The 19,631-nt window shown below is 42.0% G+C and overlaps 1 protein-coding gene across 43 annotated transcripts in view; it reads left to right on the top strand.

The window, feature by feature from the left end:
- The window catches only part of clasp1a (cytoplasmic linker associated protein 1a), an 83,964-nt gene that overhangs the window by 38,529 nt on the left and 25,804 nt on the right, over window positions 1-19,631 (top strand). For 22 of the 43 annotated variants that reach the window (XM_034885605.1, XM_034885586.1, XM_034885602.1 and 19 more), the window contains 15 exons: window positions 6,801-6,941; window positions 7,171-7,244; window positions 7,506-7,598; window positions 7,696-7,841; window positions 10,374-10,509; window positions 10,722-10,792; window positions 11,199-11,258; window positions 11,927-12,004; window positions 12,384-12,551; window positions 13,401-13,447; window positions 14,115-14,279; window positions 15,054-15,077; window positions 16,455-16,562; window positions 17,054-17,080; window positions 17,861-18,025. In XM_034885605.1, the coding sequence (XP_034741496.1) occupies window positions 6,801-6,941; window positions 7,171-7,244; window positions 7,506-7,598; window positions 7,696-7,841; window positions 10,374-10,509; window positions 10,722-10,792; window positions 11,199-11,258; window positions 11,927-12,004; window positions 12,384-12,551; window positions 13,401-13,447; window positions 14,115-14,279; window positions 15,054-15,077; window positions 16,455-16,562; window positions 17,054-17,080; window positions 17,861-18,025 (1,503 nt within the window). Of the gene's footprint in view, window positions 1-5,701; window positions 5,782-6,800; window positions 6,942-7,170; window positions 7,245-7,505; window positions 7,599-7,695; window positions 7,842-10,373; window positions 10,510-10,721; window positions 10,793-11,198; window positions 11,259-11,926; window positions 12,005-12,383; window positions 12,552-13,400; window positions 13,448-14,114; window positions 14,280-15,053; window positions 15,078-16,454; window positions 16,563-17,053; window positions 17,081-17,860; window positions 18,026-19,631 lie in introns of those variants that run through there. The other 21 variants (XM_034885603.1, XM_034885596.1, XM_034885600.1 and 18 more) reach the window with 5 other exon arrangements.

Raw genomic sequence — 19,631 nt, 5'->3', positions numbered from 1 at the left:
CACAGCAGGTTACGTTAACATTAGCTACAGTAGCAACTGGATTAACCAGGCTAACTAATAACATGTTACACAGCAGGTAACGTTAACATTAGCTACAGTAGCAACTGGATTAACCAGGCTAACTAATAACACCGTACACAGCAGGTAACGTTAACATTAGCTACAGTAGCAAATGGATTAACCAGGCTAACTAATCACATGTTACACAGCAGGTTACGTTAACATTAGCTACAGTAGCAACTGGATTAACCAGGCTAACTAATAACATGTTACACAGCAGGTTACGTTAACATTAGCTACAGTAGCAACTGGATTAACCAGGCTAACTAATCACATGTTACACAGCAGGTAACGTTAACATTAGCTACAGTAGCAACTGGATTAACCAGGCTAACTAATCACATCTCTGGCGCAGGTCCAGCAGCTCCGTCTCACACGCTGTTACTCTACCAACTGAAGTTAGTTGCATTCAATAACTTCTTCTGTGTTTTTCACCGTGGCGGCCGCGATAGCAGAGTTACCATGGAAACACTGGTACAAATACAGGTTTGCTGCTCACGCTTAACAATATACAGCTGTGTTAATAACAATTAAAACTGCAGACAAATGTCACAAGTGTGGACCGGCGCTGTGTCCCTCCATGTTGCTGGGAGAAAAAACGGGGCATTCTATGAATGGAATGACACATTTAAAATATTGCTCGAACACGCAAGTTTATTGTAGGAATCCAAAATCGTGATTGTGATTAAAATTATATTAATTGTGCAGTCCTAAGGATAATTAATGTGCTATGCTAATTTTTTCCTATCTCGCAAGTGTCATGAAAAAAAATTAAATCCCACCAAAGTGATGGCCTAGATAATATAATAGCTAGTACACAGTTGTGGTAAACTGAGTATGTGAGTGTGTGTAAGGTTGGGGACTAACGTGAGATGGAGAGAAATTAGACAAGAGTATAAACTGTGACTAGCGTACTGAATGATGTGATTGTCTTCCTCATGCTCTCTTGCCAAGTGAAATGGGCGAGCAGCCCCTCTGTCCTAGTGCCTCTGAGCATTACAGGGAGCCTTTGAGGGCCCAATAGGAGGCCACTCTAGGATGCAGGCCAGGGTTATCTATGCCAACTCAACTGAATAGCTGTAGTCACTACAAAAACCAGCCTCAGGAGCAGAGAGTCGACATGAGCAGGCTTAAGTGCACATTGTACATGTAAACAAACTCAATTCTGCTTTTCAGCTCCGTTTCTGTCCAGCTGTCGAGTTAAGTTCATGCAAATCTTTGAAATTATCATAATAGCATCATGTGAATGGGTCAGTGAGCAAATGGAAAGCAAGGTGATTGATTTTGTGCAATGTAAAGTAAGTTATCAGATTTTTCTTTTTAATTTTCACCCAAGTATAAAAACAATCTAATGTGCTTACTGGGCCGAAATAGTCCAAAACATTGATGGGATGTTTTGGATGGATATTGTTTTTGGAACAATGTACATAATTTTTAAATTTTCAAATGTAAACTTGGTTGGAACTCCAGCTTCCATCAGTCCTGCCTGACTTGGGAAAAATTATGGATCACGTTTTTTTGATTAGAATTAATATCACGATTGTTTGACACCAATAGCACATTTCAGATCACCACAAGCCTGTAAACATAGAGGCTTCAATGAAGAAAGGAGAGCATTGCAGCGCTCGAGAGCTTTGACACCTATTTTATACAGTCTGTAGCTATGTTTTCCATCCATGTCCATCAAATTATCTGAAGTTTGGTAAAAATACTCATGTTGACAAAGCTGATGAAAATGTCTTTCTATCCAACGGCTTTAAAGCCAATAAAACCTGTGGTGATGATGTCACATGCTGTTTGGTGATCAACTTGGTGTATCAAATTGATTTTAGACATTTTAAGGTGTTTCCATTCATTTCCACACTGAATCACAAAACATTCAAGAAAACATTTGCCGTCAAAGTTTTTGTAGACAAAACGGATTGCGTCGTCCACCAACACATGATCAACATGGGACAAGCTGTCATAGTGCTTATGCACCAGCTGGTAGCCATATATCAAGCTATAATTAGAAAACAACACAACACATTGCTATGATGATGATGATGCAGATGCAGGTGCACGTAAATGCTCAACGACAATGGAGGCGGCCTGCGTTGTGGGAACGACAGCGCTCCAAACAGTTCAGTTCCTGATAAATTATGGCATTTCTTTGATTTTTGCTATCTAAAATAGCCGTTACTTACAGAAGACAGTAACGTTTTTGATGCAGTTGGCTCGTAAAATTAAATGAGAATCAAAGTCACTATTTTCTTTAATCAAAGTTATTTAAAAATTAAATGGTGATTAATCGTGCAGGCCTACATCCATCTCTCTGCCAGGCTCTCTGTTTGTTTTCCTGTTTCTACAGTACTTCTGTCTTCTGTCTCTCACTGAAGGCATGCAGTGTAGGAAGAGATGAATGAGAAACTCATGGCTAACGCCAATCATACCCATTTGTGGTAGTGTGCTGGAAAATGAACACCATGAAGAAATAGTATGCAATATATCTAGTAAAATATAGTATATTATAAATAGTATAGAGTAAGAGGCTGCCTTGTTTTGCAGGGGACATATTTCATGTGATGGATGCAGATATAGCTCAGCAAAACTCAGAACACACCCAAAATAAAGAACACTAATATTGAAGCTTTTAGGACGAGCTGAGAAGAAAGTCCTGAATGTTGCTGTGACAGCAGATGCATTAGGCTGGCTCAAGGCTGGCTACGCCTTTTTTATTTCATGAAAGATTCGGAATAATTTGCTTTAAAATCAGTCTGATTTAAAAAAATAAAAAATAAAAAAGTAGGCAAGCTGGAATCAAGTCATTCAGGAAACAGCTGCCTGGTGGCCTTACATGGCCACTGAAAGTCCATCCTCTGCTTCTGTTCTTCATTTCTTCAGTTGATTGTAAAGTCTCAATGGGACAGCCAGCTCATTGTCCTCAGAACAAGCCAGGCTACAATAATGTGTTTCTGTTCTGTCTGTGTGTAATCAAAATATCACTCCCACACTGAATGGCCTTTCTCTTTACACAGTACATCAGAACCAGGCTTTAGATGAGTAGATGCATAAAGCTGTCTGTGGACACTTTTGACACAGTATTGATTATTTTTGCACTTATGTCATGATCTTTCCTTCCCTTCCCAGCAAACACACCAGCTAATCTGCGAAGGTGATCACCTGATGGGTGCTCTAGTGACGAACTCAGTTCTTAATTTGGAGCAGTGCTTGACTTCAACTTCAGAGGCTCAATGAGCATTTTCTGACATATGAACAATTCAAAGCCTTCTTATGTTTTCCTTTTTGGGAGTGTGTGGGTGTTCTGGACTACAAGTAAAAGAGTTCCAGAATATAGAGGTTTTATGAGTCATTGATCAGCAAAATTTTCTTCCTACTGCATCTAGGTGAAGAGCAAATTACATACTAACAATACAAACCCCTGATCATCATCAGCAACCACAGTATACAGTCAGAGAAAGCTTCAGGGTCAACCGTAGATATCTGACAGACCTAGATCCTGTCTGGAGTAAACAGGTAGAGGCAAGCCTTCTCAGGGACCAAAACTCAAGTGGTGGGATTAGATCAATCCATAACTTGCAGTCAGCAGGTTAACTTTCTGCCCTGCCTGCAGCCTCTCTGGTGTGTCAGCAAAACACGGCATCTTTGTTTATGACATAACACTGATCACCAGTCATCTGTCTCTTATGTAAGCCCACAGGCCACAGGCTAGACCACTGCCTATGTGATGGTCAAGGCACAAGAGCCTTATGGGAAACTCATCAGGAGGGGGACTTAGACCTGAAAGAAAATGAGTAAGTAATGAGACAGAGAGAGGGATAAGGATAGGGACACTGCAGAGACAGAGGAGGTTAAAAGGGCAAGAGGTGAAAGCAATAAAATGGAGACTATGAGACAGACCACCTGCCTGTCAGGATGTACACACCATTTTAGCGTATATTTAAAAACTTTGTTTTTCTCAACTTTCTCTTCACTCTCATGTCTTTGGGCTTTGATTCTTTTTCCAAAGAGTACAGCGAGGGAAGAGACAATTCTTCCTATTGTATGAATCTGTGGTTCAGGGACAGATTACTGGTGGCTCTGCTGTTGCCAATGCAGCTTCAGCAACTTTTGGTACTTCAATGTGTAGTATTGTGTCAACGTGTGCAGTGTATCCTGCCACCTAGTGCACATAGAAGGTAGCACATCATTGATTTCTGAAATGGACCTGACCATATACTGTGTGTGTGTTTAATGGTGAAATGAAATATCCCTCTTTCATAACTAATAATATTTATGAAAATGATATAGTTTTATATTTATCCAGTTTTCTTTTCTCTTTCCCTAGTGGTAGTCTGTTACTTCCATTGTCTTGCTTGACACATTTGTTGACATCAAAGGATTAGGATTTTCCATTTGGACCCCCCCTACTTCCTGTGGAATGAGAACTGTAACCATCAAATGATGAATGGGCCAAGAAAGGCCAGACTGATATGGAAAGGCTGTTAGTTGGTGGTTATTTGGCCGATAGATATTTTGGCCAGGTCTCTCTTGTAAAAGAGATAATGTTATATATAAATCTGTTAATAAAGAAAATATACCCAGCTGCCCTAAGGCCAACAGTACAAAGCACTGTGCTTCTCTCAAGTGTATAACGGCATGTAAAAAAAGACCTCAGTCAACTTTAATCAACAAATGAGTTAATAATTTCAGAGTGTGAATCGTTTGAAGTCAGGATCATAGAATATTGATACTGATCCCCCCCCCCCCCCCCCCCCCCCCCCCCCCCCCCCCCCAGAGGATACTGTACTGGCTACTGTAATATTCTCTGTTCTTTCTCTGCCATGCTTCCTGTAGATCAGTTTGTATCAGACAGCCCTGCGTCCGGGAGCAGCTGTGGTCAGTTTAGGGGTGGGACTTCTACAAGTTATGACCTCAGCCTTAAACAGTTGGCAGGGAAGCATTTCATATGAGCCGCTGACTTGACACACGCCTTCCATGTTGGCCAGTTATCAGAGATCCAACCTGTTCAGAGCCAGAGATGCAGTGGTGATGTCACAAGGCCTGTGGTATTCACCTTACCTTTAGACAGCACTAATGACACTAGTGTGTGTGTGTGTGTGTGTGTGTGTGTGTGTGTGTGTGTATGCATCTGGTTGCTCATTGCATATTGCACACAGCTCTAATTGCTCCCCTCCACACAGATAAGTTACCTGGACATTTGTGTCAACACTGGGGAGAAGCTGGAATCAACACTTTCTAAGTGTGGCAGAGCGCTGGGATTCCTGTTAATGTGCTTAAGCTATTAGCTTTATGTAGAGGTTCAGACGGAGGGAGCTCAGATAGGTTTTTGGAGCGTTTGGATCAGGATCATTTCCCAATCAAATGGCAAAGCCAGCCTTTATGTTTTCTGGCATTAGGGGCAACACTGACCTCTGTTCTAATAAAGCTGCACTGTGGCTGTGAGTTAAAATGTCTTTTGTTCCTTTGATTGTACGTGGTATATTAAAACACACACACACACACACACACACAAAATAAGGCTTAAGGGGTGGTCAGTCTGGCACTTTGTCAGCTCAGCGTGCAACAGAGACACACTGAGCATGCACACACACACACACACACACACACACACACACACTTGTGTCGACAGATGCCTGGTGAAAAAGAGAGAGCGTGTTAGAGCGAGAGGGTGCAGCAGAGACATGCTAAGGAAACTGATTTGCAAGAAAATCTGCACTCGTAAGAATGAAGCCTTTCATTCTCTCCTTTTTCACCATCTCTGTTCTCTTTTCAGTTGCTTTTGCTTCAGAGATTTCTTGGTCATTGCTCTGCTGTCTCTCGTTGTACGTCTCTTTCATGTCTCCAGCTTTTCCTCTCTCAACCTGTTGCCTTTTTGTTCCCGTCTTCCACTTTGTTTTCGTGGTTTCTGTTCGTCTGTGAGATGCAGTGTCATGGTCATTGTACTCTTTGCAGCACATCCATCTAAGGAGATGCTTTTTGTGTATTATCCTGATCACTGTTCTGTGATTTTGTGTTCTCACTTGTATCAATGAATGTGACTTGGCTCAACAGATGAAAGCAGTGTTTCACGTGCAGCTAAAAAGGGTAGGCTTCATTCCTATAGGGACACATGCTTTCTGATAAATGGATTGGGAAACTGTTTTGAAATGAATTCTGTTACTTTAGGTCAAAAATAGACAAAGACCTACACTGCAAACATTTCTGTTGTTGCCATACCTCAGCTGGTGTCAACCACCCAGCAGCATCTTGTCTGCCTCGGTCTAATCCCTCGTGTGAATGGTCACGTTGGGCAGGTGACAGGGGGGCCATGAATCGCTGCATGGCTGCCAGACCAGATTAAAGTCGGATGGATGGATAGATAAAGGTTGAATAGAGACATATACTGGAACTGACAGATGGACTGAGTTGCACTCCATCTCTGATGCAGGCAGAGGTCATACAATGCAGAGATGACTCAGGGTTTACTGTAGGCAGATTAACGAGAAGAGAATGATGATGCTTTTCACCATGGGCCCTTATACTAACCAGGAAAGAACACCTCTGAGGAGGGCAATGTGGCTCTGAATGATTGAGCAATAATGATGTATTTATTGATTCTTAACAGGATATATCTCTCACAAAGTCATTTAGCCATCAAGTGAATAACACTATCCAATATCCTTAGGAGGATTTTGTGTGGTTTAATCAGCATTGTTTTTACATCATACATTTTCCCTTTCCTGCCTCTGTCGCTGCAGATAAGAACTTTGAGGATGAAGACTCTTTGGATGGAGGCCGGTCCTCCTCCTCTTCATCATCCAAAGCACCCCCCAGTGGCAGGAAGCCTGTAATGAGCTCTGTTAGAAGACCCAGCTCAGCCACCACCGCCAAGGCCACAGGTGAGGGAGAGGTTCAGTCCACACATAAGCACACAGCTATATGACATATACTTTACAGTACTTACAACACTTTGTTGTAATGTGTAAAAACTTTTCCCCATTGTGAGTACTAGTATATCTAGTAATGATTGACACTGTGTGTGGGGTATCAAATAAACACATTCCTGCTGCTTAGATCATTCTTTAGAAATGTCAAATCTTAGGCATAATTCTTTTTTTTTTTTTTAAGTGAAAGAAGCCGCTGCCGGTGCCCTTGATGAAGAGGATTTCATTAAAGCCTTTGAAGACGTGCCATCAGTCCAGGTATGGTGAGCGAAGCACTGTTGTGGTTTTGTTGGTTAGTTTAAAATCCAGCACAAGATGGAAGATGAAATAGAGACAGGGAAGTTCCTCAAAGGTCCTTAAAACACACAGTGGATATAATGCACGACCCTCTCACAACCACAAACACATTTGCTCTAATGTGAAACTATGTATTTTGTGAGGATTTTTTTTGCAATTCTAAACGTGCCTGTAAAATAGCTGGTTGTAATGCTAATGCTTGCATTATCTCTCTGTGTCCAGATCTACTCTAACAGAGAGCTAGAGGACCAGCTGACCAAGATCAGAGAAGTTCTATCTGATGACAAACATGACTGGGAGCACCGAGTGTTAGCGGTAAGACTCACAAACCGAATGCATCGTGACACGCACACACAGTGGATCTGCATGAATCCACTGATGTCTTTGTCTGTTCTTTGTTGTTACTCTCCAGCTGAAGAAGGTGCGTTCCCTGATCCTGGCCGGGGCATCCGAGTACGAGGGTTTTCCTCAGCAGCTGCGTCTCCTGGAGGCTCCCCTCAAACTGTCCGCTAAAGACCTGCGCTCACAGGTGGTCCGCGAGGCGTGCATCACACTGGGGTAAGGTCCCAGGCTCAGGAGGATGTTGTATGCCCACATTTCCAAATGTTTTTGGGACACAAGTGTTAACTTCCACTTTACAGTAGCTTTGATCTAGAAAACCTTTTGTTATGTTTTGGCTTTCTTGCATTAGTATGGGGAAATAGTGGTAAAGATGGTACAAAATAAGAATTTAAGAGGAAAAATAGTGAATGAGTGCTATGCACTTCTGCATGGCTTAACTGCCACAACCATCATTTCCAAGTATTCCTATTGGCTTGACATTTTCCATCTCCATTTGCATGAACTGGAGTAGACGCTCCATAGTCATGCACCATCTTGAAATACGTTAGCCAGTAAGGGACATACAGGACGTACTGCTCCGCCTTTCGCGTTTTCACTGTCACATGATACACTCACAGGTGTTGCTAATGCTGCTAATGCTGCTAACGCTGCTAATGCTGCTAATGGGTATCGTTGCTTCCCGGCCCCGGCAAGTTTGATGAAGGAAACACGGGAGGACCACACGCATTCAAAATCCAAATTTCAGGAACCAGAAAAAGAAAAAGGATATGGAAAAGAGAAAGAGAGCTGCTTTTTGAAGTGTGAAGGCCACCGTAGCTGGAATTTGTACTTTGAACTGCGTGGTGTGAAAGAGTAGACTGTGGTATATGATCTCAACGCTAGATGGGAGACATTCCTACACATTGGACCTTTGAGTTTACGTTGTGGTTTTATGTCCATTTGACCACACTGTATTTTATACTTACAATCGTTTTCACTTGGTAAGCACATCATGACGTTGGCAATTATAGATAGATAGATAGATAGATAGATAGATAGATAGATATATGTTTATTGATCCCAAGAAAAATGGGAAATGATGGTGTTACAGCAGCAAAATCAGTCACAAAGCACATAACCTAAATATGAAGGAAATACCAGGAGAAATATACATACATACAAAATACATGAAATAATAATATGAATTAAAAAAAAGAACAAATATTTGAATATGTACAGGGTGGGAAAACAAAAATGTGCAACTGCTTAAATAATATGCTAAAATGTATGCTAAATGTAAATGTACTTATATATAGGATAGTATGTATACATATATACAATATTTTCAGATTCTCCAATTTTCATTGTGTTAGATTGCTGAAAGTGTAAGGAAAAAAAGAGGAGAGAGAGCCCAAGAGAACTTTCAAATCCTCTGTCATGGAGTGTTAGTCAGCATGGATCGATTCAAAACTAAAGCAAGGGCACTGAGAGAACGCAGAACTCTGCCTAGGCCAATAGTTTAGTCTTTTATGATGTGCAGATCCCCAACCACAAGCACTATGTATATGTCTAAATATATATCCAAAACTATCAGCAGTGAAGACCACTATAAAACTTATCTTGTGACCACTATTAAAGTTATGCATTGCATAATGCACAGTTTGAGGGTGATGCTAACAGTATGAATATAGTCCAAATTGTCTGTCTGTGGCCTCCCAGGTGGCAACTGCAAACACAACAGAGACGGCAAATAAACAGAGCTACCTCCAAAGCTGTAGTACCACCTAGTGGAAAAGAGCCGCCACGCGACTGCTTACTAATGCCTGTGAAAAATAATTCACAGGCAATAATGTGCCCCCGATTCAGATCCGCTCCAAAATGTAATGGGTTATTTATCCTGCTGACAGACAGACAACCACTGACAAGGGGTAAAAATACAGCACAACCCTGATACACAGGTTAATACAGTTAACATAGTATCACTTCTAATCATTTATGTTGTTCAGTTTTCATTACTGGATCAGCATCAGTTGCCTTGCCACGGTAGTCTTAATGGCTTTGACGGGCAGCGGTGATATTAACACAAATCTCTAACTGATTAGACTCTGCCAGGAAAATGCTCAAATATTTTCCTTCCACATACTTAAGCTAATGAACAGGAGCCCTGCTCGGGTGTGAAACGGGCAGCATGCTCTCCACCCAAAAACATCCATCACCCAAATTTTAATACAACCCTGATGAGGTGGAACAGAGCAAAGGCGCAGGGAAAGAGCAGCATCTTGATGAATAGATGGGGCTACGTGGATCCTGTCACCAACGCACCTCCAAAACTTCCCCAGATGGGTGGAGCACATATTGAACTTTTCTTCAGTTCTTACACCATTAAATCTAGAAATAGGTATTGATTTTAGAGTGTCAAATATTTCCCTTTTTTCTTTTGTCAAATTCTCAATTTCTTTTTGTTGTGTTCTTTCCAAAAAGAGACAACTCCCTTACTAATCTTACATATGCTTTTTACCTCTCTTTAACATTTTTCCCCAAGTTATGGTCTCACTCGCTGAAGCCTTTAGGTAAAATGCAGAAATTGAAATAGACCTTTAGACATTACAGCAACAATTGTTGGAGGAGCTGTTCCTTTAACACACCTGGTGCCACTGTCCCCTTTGTACTGTGAGAAAGAACAATAACCTATCATCAGGGGCGGATCATCTGATGGGGGTGGACACTTGTTCTTTAACATGTGTCCTTTGATCATTCTCCCTCTGACAGACATTTGTCATCAGTACTGGGTACTAAGTTTGACCACGGAGCGGAGAGCATCATGCCCACACTGCTGAACCTCGTGCCCAACAGTGCCAAAGTCATTGCCACATCTGGAATGGCAGCCATCCGCCTCATCCTCAGGGTAAGACCTCCACAGGGGAGAGTTGATCTGCTTCCTCTTCCCCTGAAAATGTTTTCATTCATCCACAACAGTCTAAGTTTTCCCTGTGACAATACATTGACAGTGCTGCCATACATACCACCATACCTCAAAAGCATGACTATGTGAGAACTAGAACTAGTTTCTATTTTAACTAGAAATAATGAAACTTACTCTTGGACTTTCGCTTGCAGCGCACACACTACCCACGTCTCATCCCCATCATCACGAGTAACTGCACCTCCAAATCAGTAGCAGTCCGACGGTAAGAGCTCCTTAATGCTGCTACTAAATGAAAATTGGGCGTCTGTTCATTCCATTACGGCAGGGAAAAAGTAAAACACTTTTTAGATCATTTTCAACAAGTAATACTATTTAGTTTATATTGAGCATTGATTCAATTTCCAGTAAACTGTTGAAAAACACTATACAATATATTATATGAATATATTTGAACTTTTTACATTCAGCTCTTGATTAGTTCCAGGAAATACGTCTATCGTTTTCACCTCAAATTACACGCCGGTGATGGTTTTCTTTAAATAACTTTTGTTGCATTTGCTATTTTGTAAGTGTTTTTATTATACTGCGTTTGGTTACTCTTTCCAGACATGGTTTTGTGTCTGGGTTGTATATGCCTATGTCATGGTGTTGCTTTGTTCCGTGTTCAGACGCTGTTATGAGTTCCTAGACCTCATGTTACTAGAGTGGCACACTAATACACTGGAAAGGTAAGTAGTATCTATTGAGTAGAAAACTAGCTGTTGTTTCCTCCAAAACCACCAGAGTACTTGACAAGTGTGTTTGTAGTGTGTGTGGAATGGATAAAGTGGTGTGTGTATGTGTGTGTGTGTGTATGTGTGTGTGTATATGTGTGTGTGGAGTGTGTGTGTGTGTGTGTGTGTGTGTGTGAGCAAAGTTAGAGATGGTACTTTTAGAGTGTGTTTATGTGTAGAGAAGGTACAGTAAATGCTTCCTCCTCCTCCTCCTCCTCTTACATGATGGCATTTGAGTCGGCTAACATTTGAGTAGCTAAGCGTTGGTTGGATGCACCACTGATGAGGCCCTTTAAATTGATGAGTCCTGAGAGAGCTGTCATCATCAAGACCCTCAGCAATAAGGCGACTTTCCATCACTTTAACCATGGCAACCACTACAGAGTCTTTAAAAAGTGTGCGAAAAACCCTGTGGGTGGCCACATAGCCTTTGGATCGCAAGAGGAATAAAACTGGCAGAGACAGAAAAAGAGAAGAGAGAGCTGGTCCTGGACGTTTGATTTTGGTTTAACATCCGAGGTCTAAGGTTACAGTTGTCGTTCGCCTATACTTGGGATTTTATCTTGACCAGATCTTGGGATACCTGCTCGTGTCCTCCTCACCATGTTCCCTTACTACCCCAGGCATGTGGCTGTTCTGACTGAGACCATCAAGAAAGGCATACATGATGCTGACTCTGAGGCCAGATCCATTGCTAGAAAGTAAGTCATGTCACTTAAGTGCTTTGCACCCCAACAAGGGGTGTCTCCATACTTCAAATCCACGTTTTGATTTCAATTTCAATTTTAAGGGCTATTCAATTCTCGGTTTAAACTAATTTTTGCTGCAGTGATGGCAATGCCACAGTAAGAGCCACTAGATGGCAGAAAGGTACTTTACAACAACATTTAGATTTTCTCATAATTAACGATGTTCAACTGAATGCACCCTTAGTTTACCAAAGTGTGCATTCTTTAAAACCTCTAACCCCAACAGACTTCTTCTTGTCCTCATGGTGAACTGTATGTCTTTGTTTTTACCCCAGCAAAGTTTAAAAAGGATCTTCATCTTGTCTTCTGCTTTTTCTGTCCTCATCTATAGGTGCTACTGGGGTTTCCATGGTCACTACAGCCGGGAGGCAGAGCATCTGTTCCAGGCGCTGGAGTCCACCTATCAGAAGGCCCTCCAGTCTCACCTGAAGAGCTCGGACAGCATCGTGTCTCTGCCCCAGTCGGACCGCTCCTCCTCCTCTTCCCAGGAGAGTCTGAAGTAAGAACCAGTTTTCCCTCCTTCTGTCCTCACCTGTTATCATGTTCCAAATGTACTCTCCTGCTTCAGTTGGCCTCCTCCTATCCCACCCCTCCCATTTTGTATCACCTACCTTACACCTTTTTCTAAACTCTCTTAGCTTTTGCATCTATCTGCTCTCATTGATTCAAAGACACCACTAATGCATGTGTCCTGTTAAATATGTAAATATTGTAAAAACATTGGTAATTATTATTAGATGTGCAGCAGACAGGTGAGCGCTGTCACACACATCCTATTGCACACTCACATACACACCCTTTTCAACTGGTGATTATTTTGTATTGTGTATTGTTTGTGTATAGCCTACTATCGTTTTGGTTTTTTGAACTTGTTAAGTGCTTTGGATAACTGTGGGTGTTTTTAAATGTGCTATATGAATAGGACTGAACACTCTCTCTCTCTCTCTCTCTCTCTCTCTCTCTCTCTCTTGGTTTGATTGTCATCATCTATCCATTCTCTAGATTTCTTATGGAGGATGTTGACTAATGACTTCATACTCAATCCATCAGGCCTGTGTGTGTGCGTGCGTGTGTGTGTGTGTGTGTGTGTGTGTGTGTGTGAGAGCTACTTAAACTTCAAGCTCAATAACTGTCTCACAGGAAGCTAGTGAGACGGTTATTGAGCTGAAGTGCAGTGCTAGTGCTACACATGTATAGGAACATTCTTTTTTATTCAAACACGTACATTTCACATAAGGAATTCTTAGGAATTGTTCTTCGATACAATAACTGTCTAGTGTTGTCATAAGGGTTGGAATGTAATGTACAAAAATTGTAAAATGTGTCTTGTTGTATCTATGTTTTTCAGCCGGCCTTTGTCTGTGAAGAGTGTCATTGGAGGCAGCATGACAAGGAGTAAGCCACTTCCTCAGTCCCTTTCCATCCCTTGCTGTAGGCTTTTCTCTAAAAGTGACAAGTGGATACATGTAAATGTATAAAATTAGGCAATAGTGTGTTAAGACTTGTGTGTATGTCATCTATAAACATTATTTAAATGGTTAACATGAAGTTGCAATTGATGCTTGTGAAAGTTAGTTAATGGTTTATTTAGAGGTTTATAAAGCATCAAGTAACATGCATTTGGGTGAAATTAGGTCTTTTTTATTGTTGGTGATGCATAAATGAGTGATGTTTGTGCACCGATATTAGGATTTTGTCTGATCGTCATATGGAACCCATTAATGGACAGAAAGTGAATGTTAACATACACACTGCACCGCAGAGAAACATGGTGGGAGATGAGAGCTAAACACAGAAATACTTCTGCATAATTGTCCATTTGATTATCTTCTTTAGTTGGATGAGTAAAACTGGTGCTCTTCAAACAGTCTCAAACTGATCCTTGTTCCTTTAAAGTATATTTCTTTTTTGGTGGCTGGCGTGGGTAGGGAAGGTATGAGGCCTCTGTGCCTTCCTTACACAAAAGACTGTCTTGCTCTCTGATCAAAGTAAAAAGTGAAGAAGTAAATATAAGTTATGCATTCAAATTCACTGTATACTTCTCATTTCTGTGCTGCTGTAGGTAAGCTGGTGAGCGCCAGGGTGCCATCGGGTTCTCTACAGCGTTCCCGTAGTGACATCGATGTAAACGCCGCCTCCAACGCCAAGTCCCGTCTGTCCACCGTTCCTGCATCCTCCCCGTTCGGCTCCGCAGCCGCCCTGCCCCCAGGCTCCTACGCCTCATTAGGTAATCCATAAGTCAACTCCCTCTAACCTTCTGGAAACAGAAAATCAAACCTCTGCATGGCAGTTTGACTCTGCTGTCATTCAGAAAAAAACTGCTTGTGCTGGATTGTAAATACTGCAAGCAGTGTGAGGTGAAAGCAAGATGAAAGGCTAGGCTAAAAAAAAAGCTGTGAATAGTTTTACTAACTTTGACTTACTGAAGAAAAGTCAATACCTTCAGAATGAACACTGCGATGTTGCACCTGAAGAGAGTTACTAAGGAAGAGCCACTATCTATTAGTACTCTAGCAAAGCTTATTTAACAGATTGCTTTTTCAGAGGCCCACTCAAGCAGTTACTCTCAAAGTCTTCCATCATCATGAAGCACTAACATTCTCCCTGTAGTCACTGGCTTTTATGGCCTGGCTGGGGTTATTAATCACTACAGAGGTTGTCATTAGACTGTTCTTTCAGCAGGAACTGTTTAAATCCTACACTGGCACTTTTGACAAATCAATGTGGTGAGGCTGATTAGCCTCCTAGTGTGATGAAAACCCCAGACACATTTTGAGGATGCTTTCACATCATTTCAAGCCAACGGGGAATGTTGACATCTACTGTAATCCTTTTGGTCACAGAGAAACTTTTCCTCCCATAGGTCGATAATGACCACTACTAAAGATGAGTGCCCTTGCTCATCCACTCTCTCCTGTTCCTGCTTCAATTGCTACTAATGTCTTCCTCTATACCTCTCCCCCCACTCGCTGCTGCTCCGCCTTTCTTTAATGCCCCAAAGATGGCACTCCCGGTAAAAGTGATGGTAAGACTTTGTGTGTGTGGGTCAGTGTGTGTGTGTGTGTGTGTATTTGTGTGTACGTATGAGTGTGTGTTTGTGTAGCTGTGCAACTTGCACAGAACACAAGAAAGTGAAAACGTATGCGTGTGTGTTTGTCAGCTGTCACGGGCTACACGTTTACATCCTCTGTCTCCTCATCTGTGCCCTCTTTTCCTCTCTTTATCCCCCACCAGTGGTCGCCACTTATGTGGAACTGCATGGAGTGTCTGCATGGTTTACCTCCTCTCCCTGTAACCCTAACAACTATCCATCAACTCCGTTACACACAGCGATCAAGTCCAATGTTGCTGGTTCATAATGTAGGCTTTTGTTTAAGTTTATAGAGAAGGTCGTTTCTTTTCTTTCTTTCATGGTTTTTTTTTACTCACAGAAAATGAGGTGCCATTGTAACGGCCGGTCTATGAACTAAATGGCGGCCAAACTTGCTACATGGAGTATATCTCAGGGTTGCCATATCTGATCAAACTTGTGGACTGTTGGGCTGTCACACGATATGGCGGGACATTTACAATCATACAATCTGTTTGGGATATGTAAGGTTTTCTTTTTTTAAGTCAGTAGCACACAAATCAAATCAGCTTGTGGTCCATTGTTAGGATCCAAACAAAACCTTTTCGTCCACTACTTTTTCAAGTGTACAATGTGGTAAAACAGCTGTGTAGTTCTTGTTATGGTATTCACCATTTCCCATGCACTATTCTCGGCATATTGTGGAACAGGTTACAATAGATGCTGTAGCTGAGATGGCTTTCGCCATTACAAAAACCTCCAATGGACTCTGGTTACTTATTTTTAATTCTCACACCTTTGGTTAGCATTTGGTTTGAAGTTGACAGATGTTTTTTAAACTTCCAGTACAAAATGTTTTCTACTCACTGTAAGAAGTCAAAATGTTTTTCAAGCATAGCATTTAGGCTGCAACTGCAAATAATATCTGTCTTTCTCCAGACCTGGGTCAAAAAGTGTGACAGTATTTTCTAGGGTTTGGACAGCTCACTTAAAACGTCATGCTTCAAAGTCACTTACTGTTAGTGGTCCTGTGGCTCAGGTCCTAGCTAGCACTAGCATAACTGCTTACAGGGCAAACCCCAGTCATCTTGATCTCAGAATAAAACCAACGCTGAGAATCATTTGCAAACTAACAGACCCAGGTTTTACTTGTTTCCCTCTTGTGTGTTTTCAGGGATGCTCTATCCCCTCATCCAGGTCTTCTTCATTCTGTCTCCCCAGACTTTTTTCCTCACCAGTATCTCTGTCCAGGGTTTGGGCAAACACAGTTACATAATAAACTCCTTCTGCCTCTCTTCCCTCCCCGCTATTGCTCCCTCCCTTTTTGCCCAGGTCGTGTTCGAACTAGGAGACAAAGCTCGGGCAGCGTGGGCGGAGCCAGTCCCTCGGTGGTGGACAGCAGGGGGCGCAGCCGAGCCAAAGTTGTCTCTCAGTCCCAGCGTATGTATATATATACACCCCACACATGTTCTCACTTGGTAAAGTCACATTGAAATCCCAGAATGTCTTCAATTACACTATACACATTCTTAACCTTAAGCATTACACAGCTATGTGTGTGCGTGCTGCACACCCGTCTGTCATACTGTTTCGGTACGGTCTTTGTCTGCATTTGGCTTTGAGATCATACAAGATGTTTTGCTGTTTCCTGTATATGTGTCTGTGACTTTTTTCATGTGCTACAGCACCCTGAAAACACTTCCAGTCACTCACAAATCTTTTGTATTTGTGCAAGAGTGCTCACATGCATGCAAAAGGATGTGTGTGTATGTTGGAATCTGTATGTTCTTAAAATTTGTCAGTTATCAGTACACAGTTAACATGTTCACAGCTGTCCAGAGTGCATGCTGGGTACATTTAATAAACATAACCCCTTCTGTCTCATTTTGACCGTTCTCCGCCCTGTCCTGCCTATTGCTTCCATCACCCAGGATCCAGATCAGCCAATCCCATCAATGGTAAGGCCTCAGCTTCATCCAATCACAAGCCAGACGCCTCGTCCCTGAGCACCGTCCCCCTAGCACACAGAGTTTTGCATGCTGTGCCATTCTTTAGCCTTTTTACATTTGTTTTCCTCACATACAATACAGTCGCAGCATGCCCCACTCACTACATTCACATTTTTCCGAGTACTTTGCCCCCACAGTTTGAGAAGCTGTTTGGAGTTGGAGATGTTTGCCGTTGGCGTCAGCCATTTTTGTTGTCTTTGTAGTCTTTGTAGTCTTTTTTTTTGCTGTTGGAATGTTGTACGTTCCCACTGGTGACTGATGCCACAGTAAATGTCTCCCCACAGAACAGTTAGTTAGAAAAAGGGTCCAGCCCCCCTCACCCTGTGTGTGTTTGTGTGTGTGTGTGTGTGTGTGTGTGTGTGTGTGTGTGTTCATTCAGAATCTAATTTCCTGTGAAGTTCTTTTTCCGTCCAACATCTGTGTTGTGATAGAAGTAGTATTGGTTCCCCTCTGAGTATAACTAAATCCATGACATAGGTTTCCACACCACACCGAGATGATATAATATAGAAGAACACATTATCTGTCACTTTGCCTTTAATGTTGCTGCACTGTCGACACAGCATTGGGTCTGTTGACACAGGCCTTGTGTTTGGAGATTTGACCAAGCATGTTATTAAAGGTGTTGCCACTCCCTTACCCTTATCCCAACCAGTGTCTCAGCTACACTGAACACTGTCTAACCACGGGACATGTTTTTTTTTTTTTTTGTCTTCTTTCTCGTAACAGCTGGCAGCCGCTCCAGCTCCCCAGGCAAGCTGCTTGGCCACAGCAGCTACGGCAGGGTCCCTCGATCCACGGTGTCGGCCTCCAACACGACGGCAGACAAGCGCAGCAGGATCCCCCGCAGCCAGGGCTGCAGCCGCGAGACCAGCCCCAGCCGACTGGGCCTCGGTAAGGCCAGGACTCCGGCACACACTAGTCTTTCTTTAGTAACAGACTACTGTAGCTCTGCAGGAGTACTGTCTATGTGGTAGAAGTCTGTGAACACACGTGCTGATAATGTGACATACATTGACACAGGATCTAGTCACAAATAGTTGAAACTGGTCCTCCATATCTTCACCTCCTGATAAAGAGAGACAGTCATGTTTCCATTGTGTCCATTGAAACACAGCAGCACATGGAAGCACAGCTTGCTGTGGTCCATCACAAAGCATTGTTGGCTTTTCATTGGCACAGACAGCGGAGATGACAAAAACGTCAGTGTCAGTTCTGCTGGTTCTTTGGCGGCGCTGTGGTAGCTCACCTGGGTGACTCCCATGTACTTAGGCTCAGTCTTTATCACAGTGGCCCGGGTTCCATTCCGACCCGTGGCCCTTTGCTGCAGGTCATCCCCCTTTCCCGTCTTCAGGTTGTCCTGTCCATTAAAGGCCAAAAAGTAACAATTAAAATAATAATAATAAGTAGAAGAATCTTCTGCTAGTTTTCTTTTCATCCTAATACAACCGTGCACAATTCATGCTCAGTTTTTGTCTTCAGCTAAGGTTTCCTCAAAGATCTGTTCTGATCTACGACTACTTGAGATGGAGCAGTGGTTATGGGTGTTATAGGGGTTGACATAAAAGAATCATGATGTTTTTGAAGTGTCATTAAAACTATGTTTAAATGAGGAAATGTAAAAGGTTTCTGATTTATTACAAATGCTTTATTTTGTTTTCAGTTTTTCTGTAGCAAAAAATTGTTGTGTAATGTTTCCAGGTTTGTTTTAATAAGGGAAGGATACTGTGCATGTTTGTCCTCCGTTTCAACCGTTCATATCCTAAGTTAATGTGTTACTTTCTTAATATCTCAAGTTACAAACCCTATAACCCTTTGCCATGTATCTTATCGTGATCTCACTGTATGTTAACAGGAGCTTGAGTTGCTCTCTGAAGTGTCAAGACAATCTAACCTTTACTAGCAGTATGCTGTTTGACCAGCTCACTCACCCAGCATGCAGCCACTGCTTCTGTCTCTGGGACTCTGTTTCTCTTTTTCTCCGCCCTTAAAATTTCTTCTTCATTGTCTTCTTATCTCTCTGGCTTTATATTTTGGCCCCAGTAGTGATTGGTCTTTCAGCCAGTTGAAGGTGCATTTGTTGTGGTCGGGTTGGCTCATTTGGTAGAACAGGTGCACATATACACCTACCTATGACGATTTCCTCGCTCTCTCCTTTTTCTTACCTAGCTGTCCATTAAAGGTGGAAAAGCCCAAAAAGATAATCTTTAAAAAATAATGTGCATTTGTTTACAAAAAATGATCCAAATGTGATGGTCATGACATTAACTGAGCACATGCTTGCCCCCCAAAGAATTTATATTGGCCAATTAATGATCTTGTTTCATTGTCACTCAGTCCAAAATATTAAATTGATGCACACCATGTCTCATCCCCACCTATTGGACAAATTGCCATGAATTTGACTGACCTCATGAGTTATAAGCAATAAATTATTTTGATTTTAATGACCCATAGCCTTTATTTAATCCTAACCCCATTTTAGCATCACCACAGGCAA

The sequence above is a fragment of the Etheostoma cragini genome, chromosome 11 (assembly GCF_013103735.1).
Source record: "Etheostoma cragini isolate CJK2018 chromosome 11, CSU_Ecrag_1.0, whole genome shotgun sequence".
Lineage (NCBI taxonomy): Eukaryota > Metazoa > Chordata > Actinopteri > Perciformes > Percidae > Etheostoma > Etheostoma cragini.
This window is presented reverse-complemented; position numbering and strand designations above follow the sequence as displayed.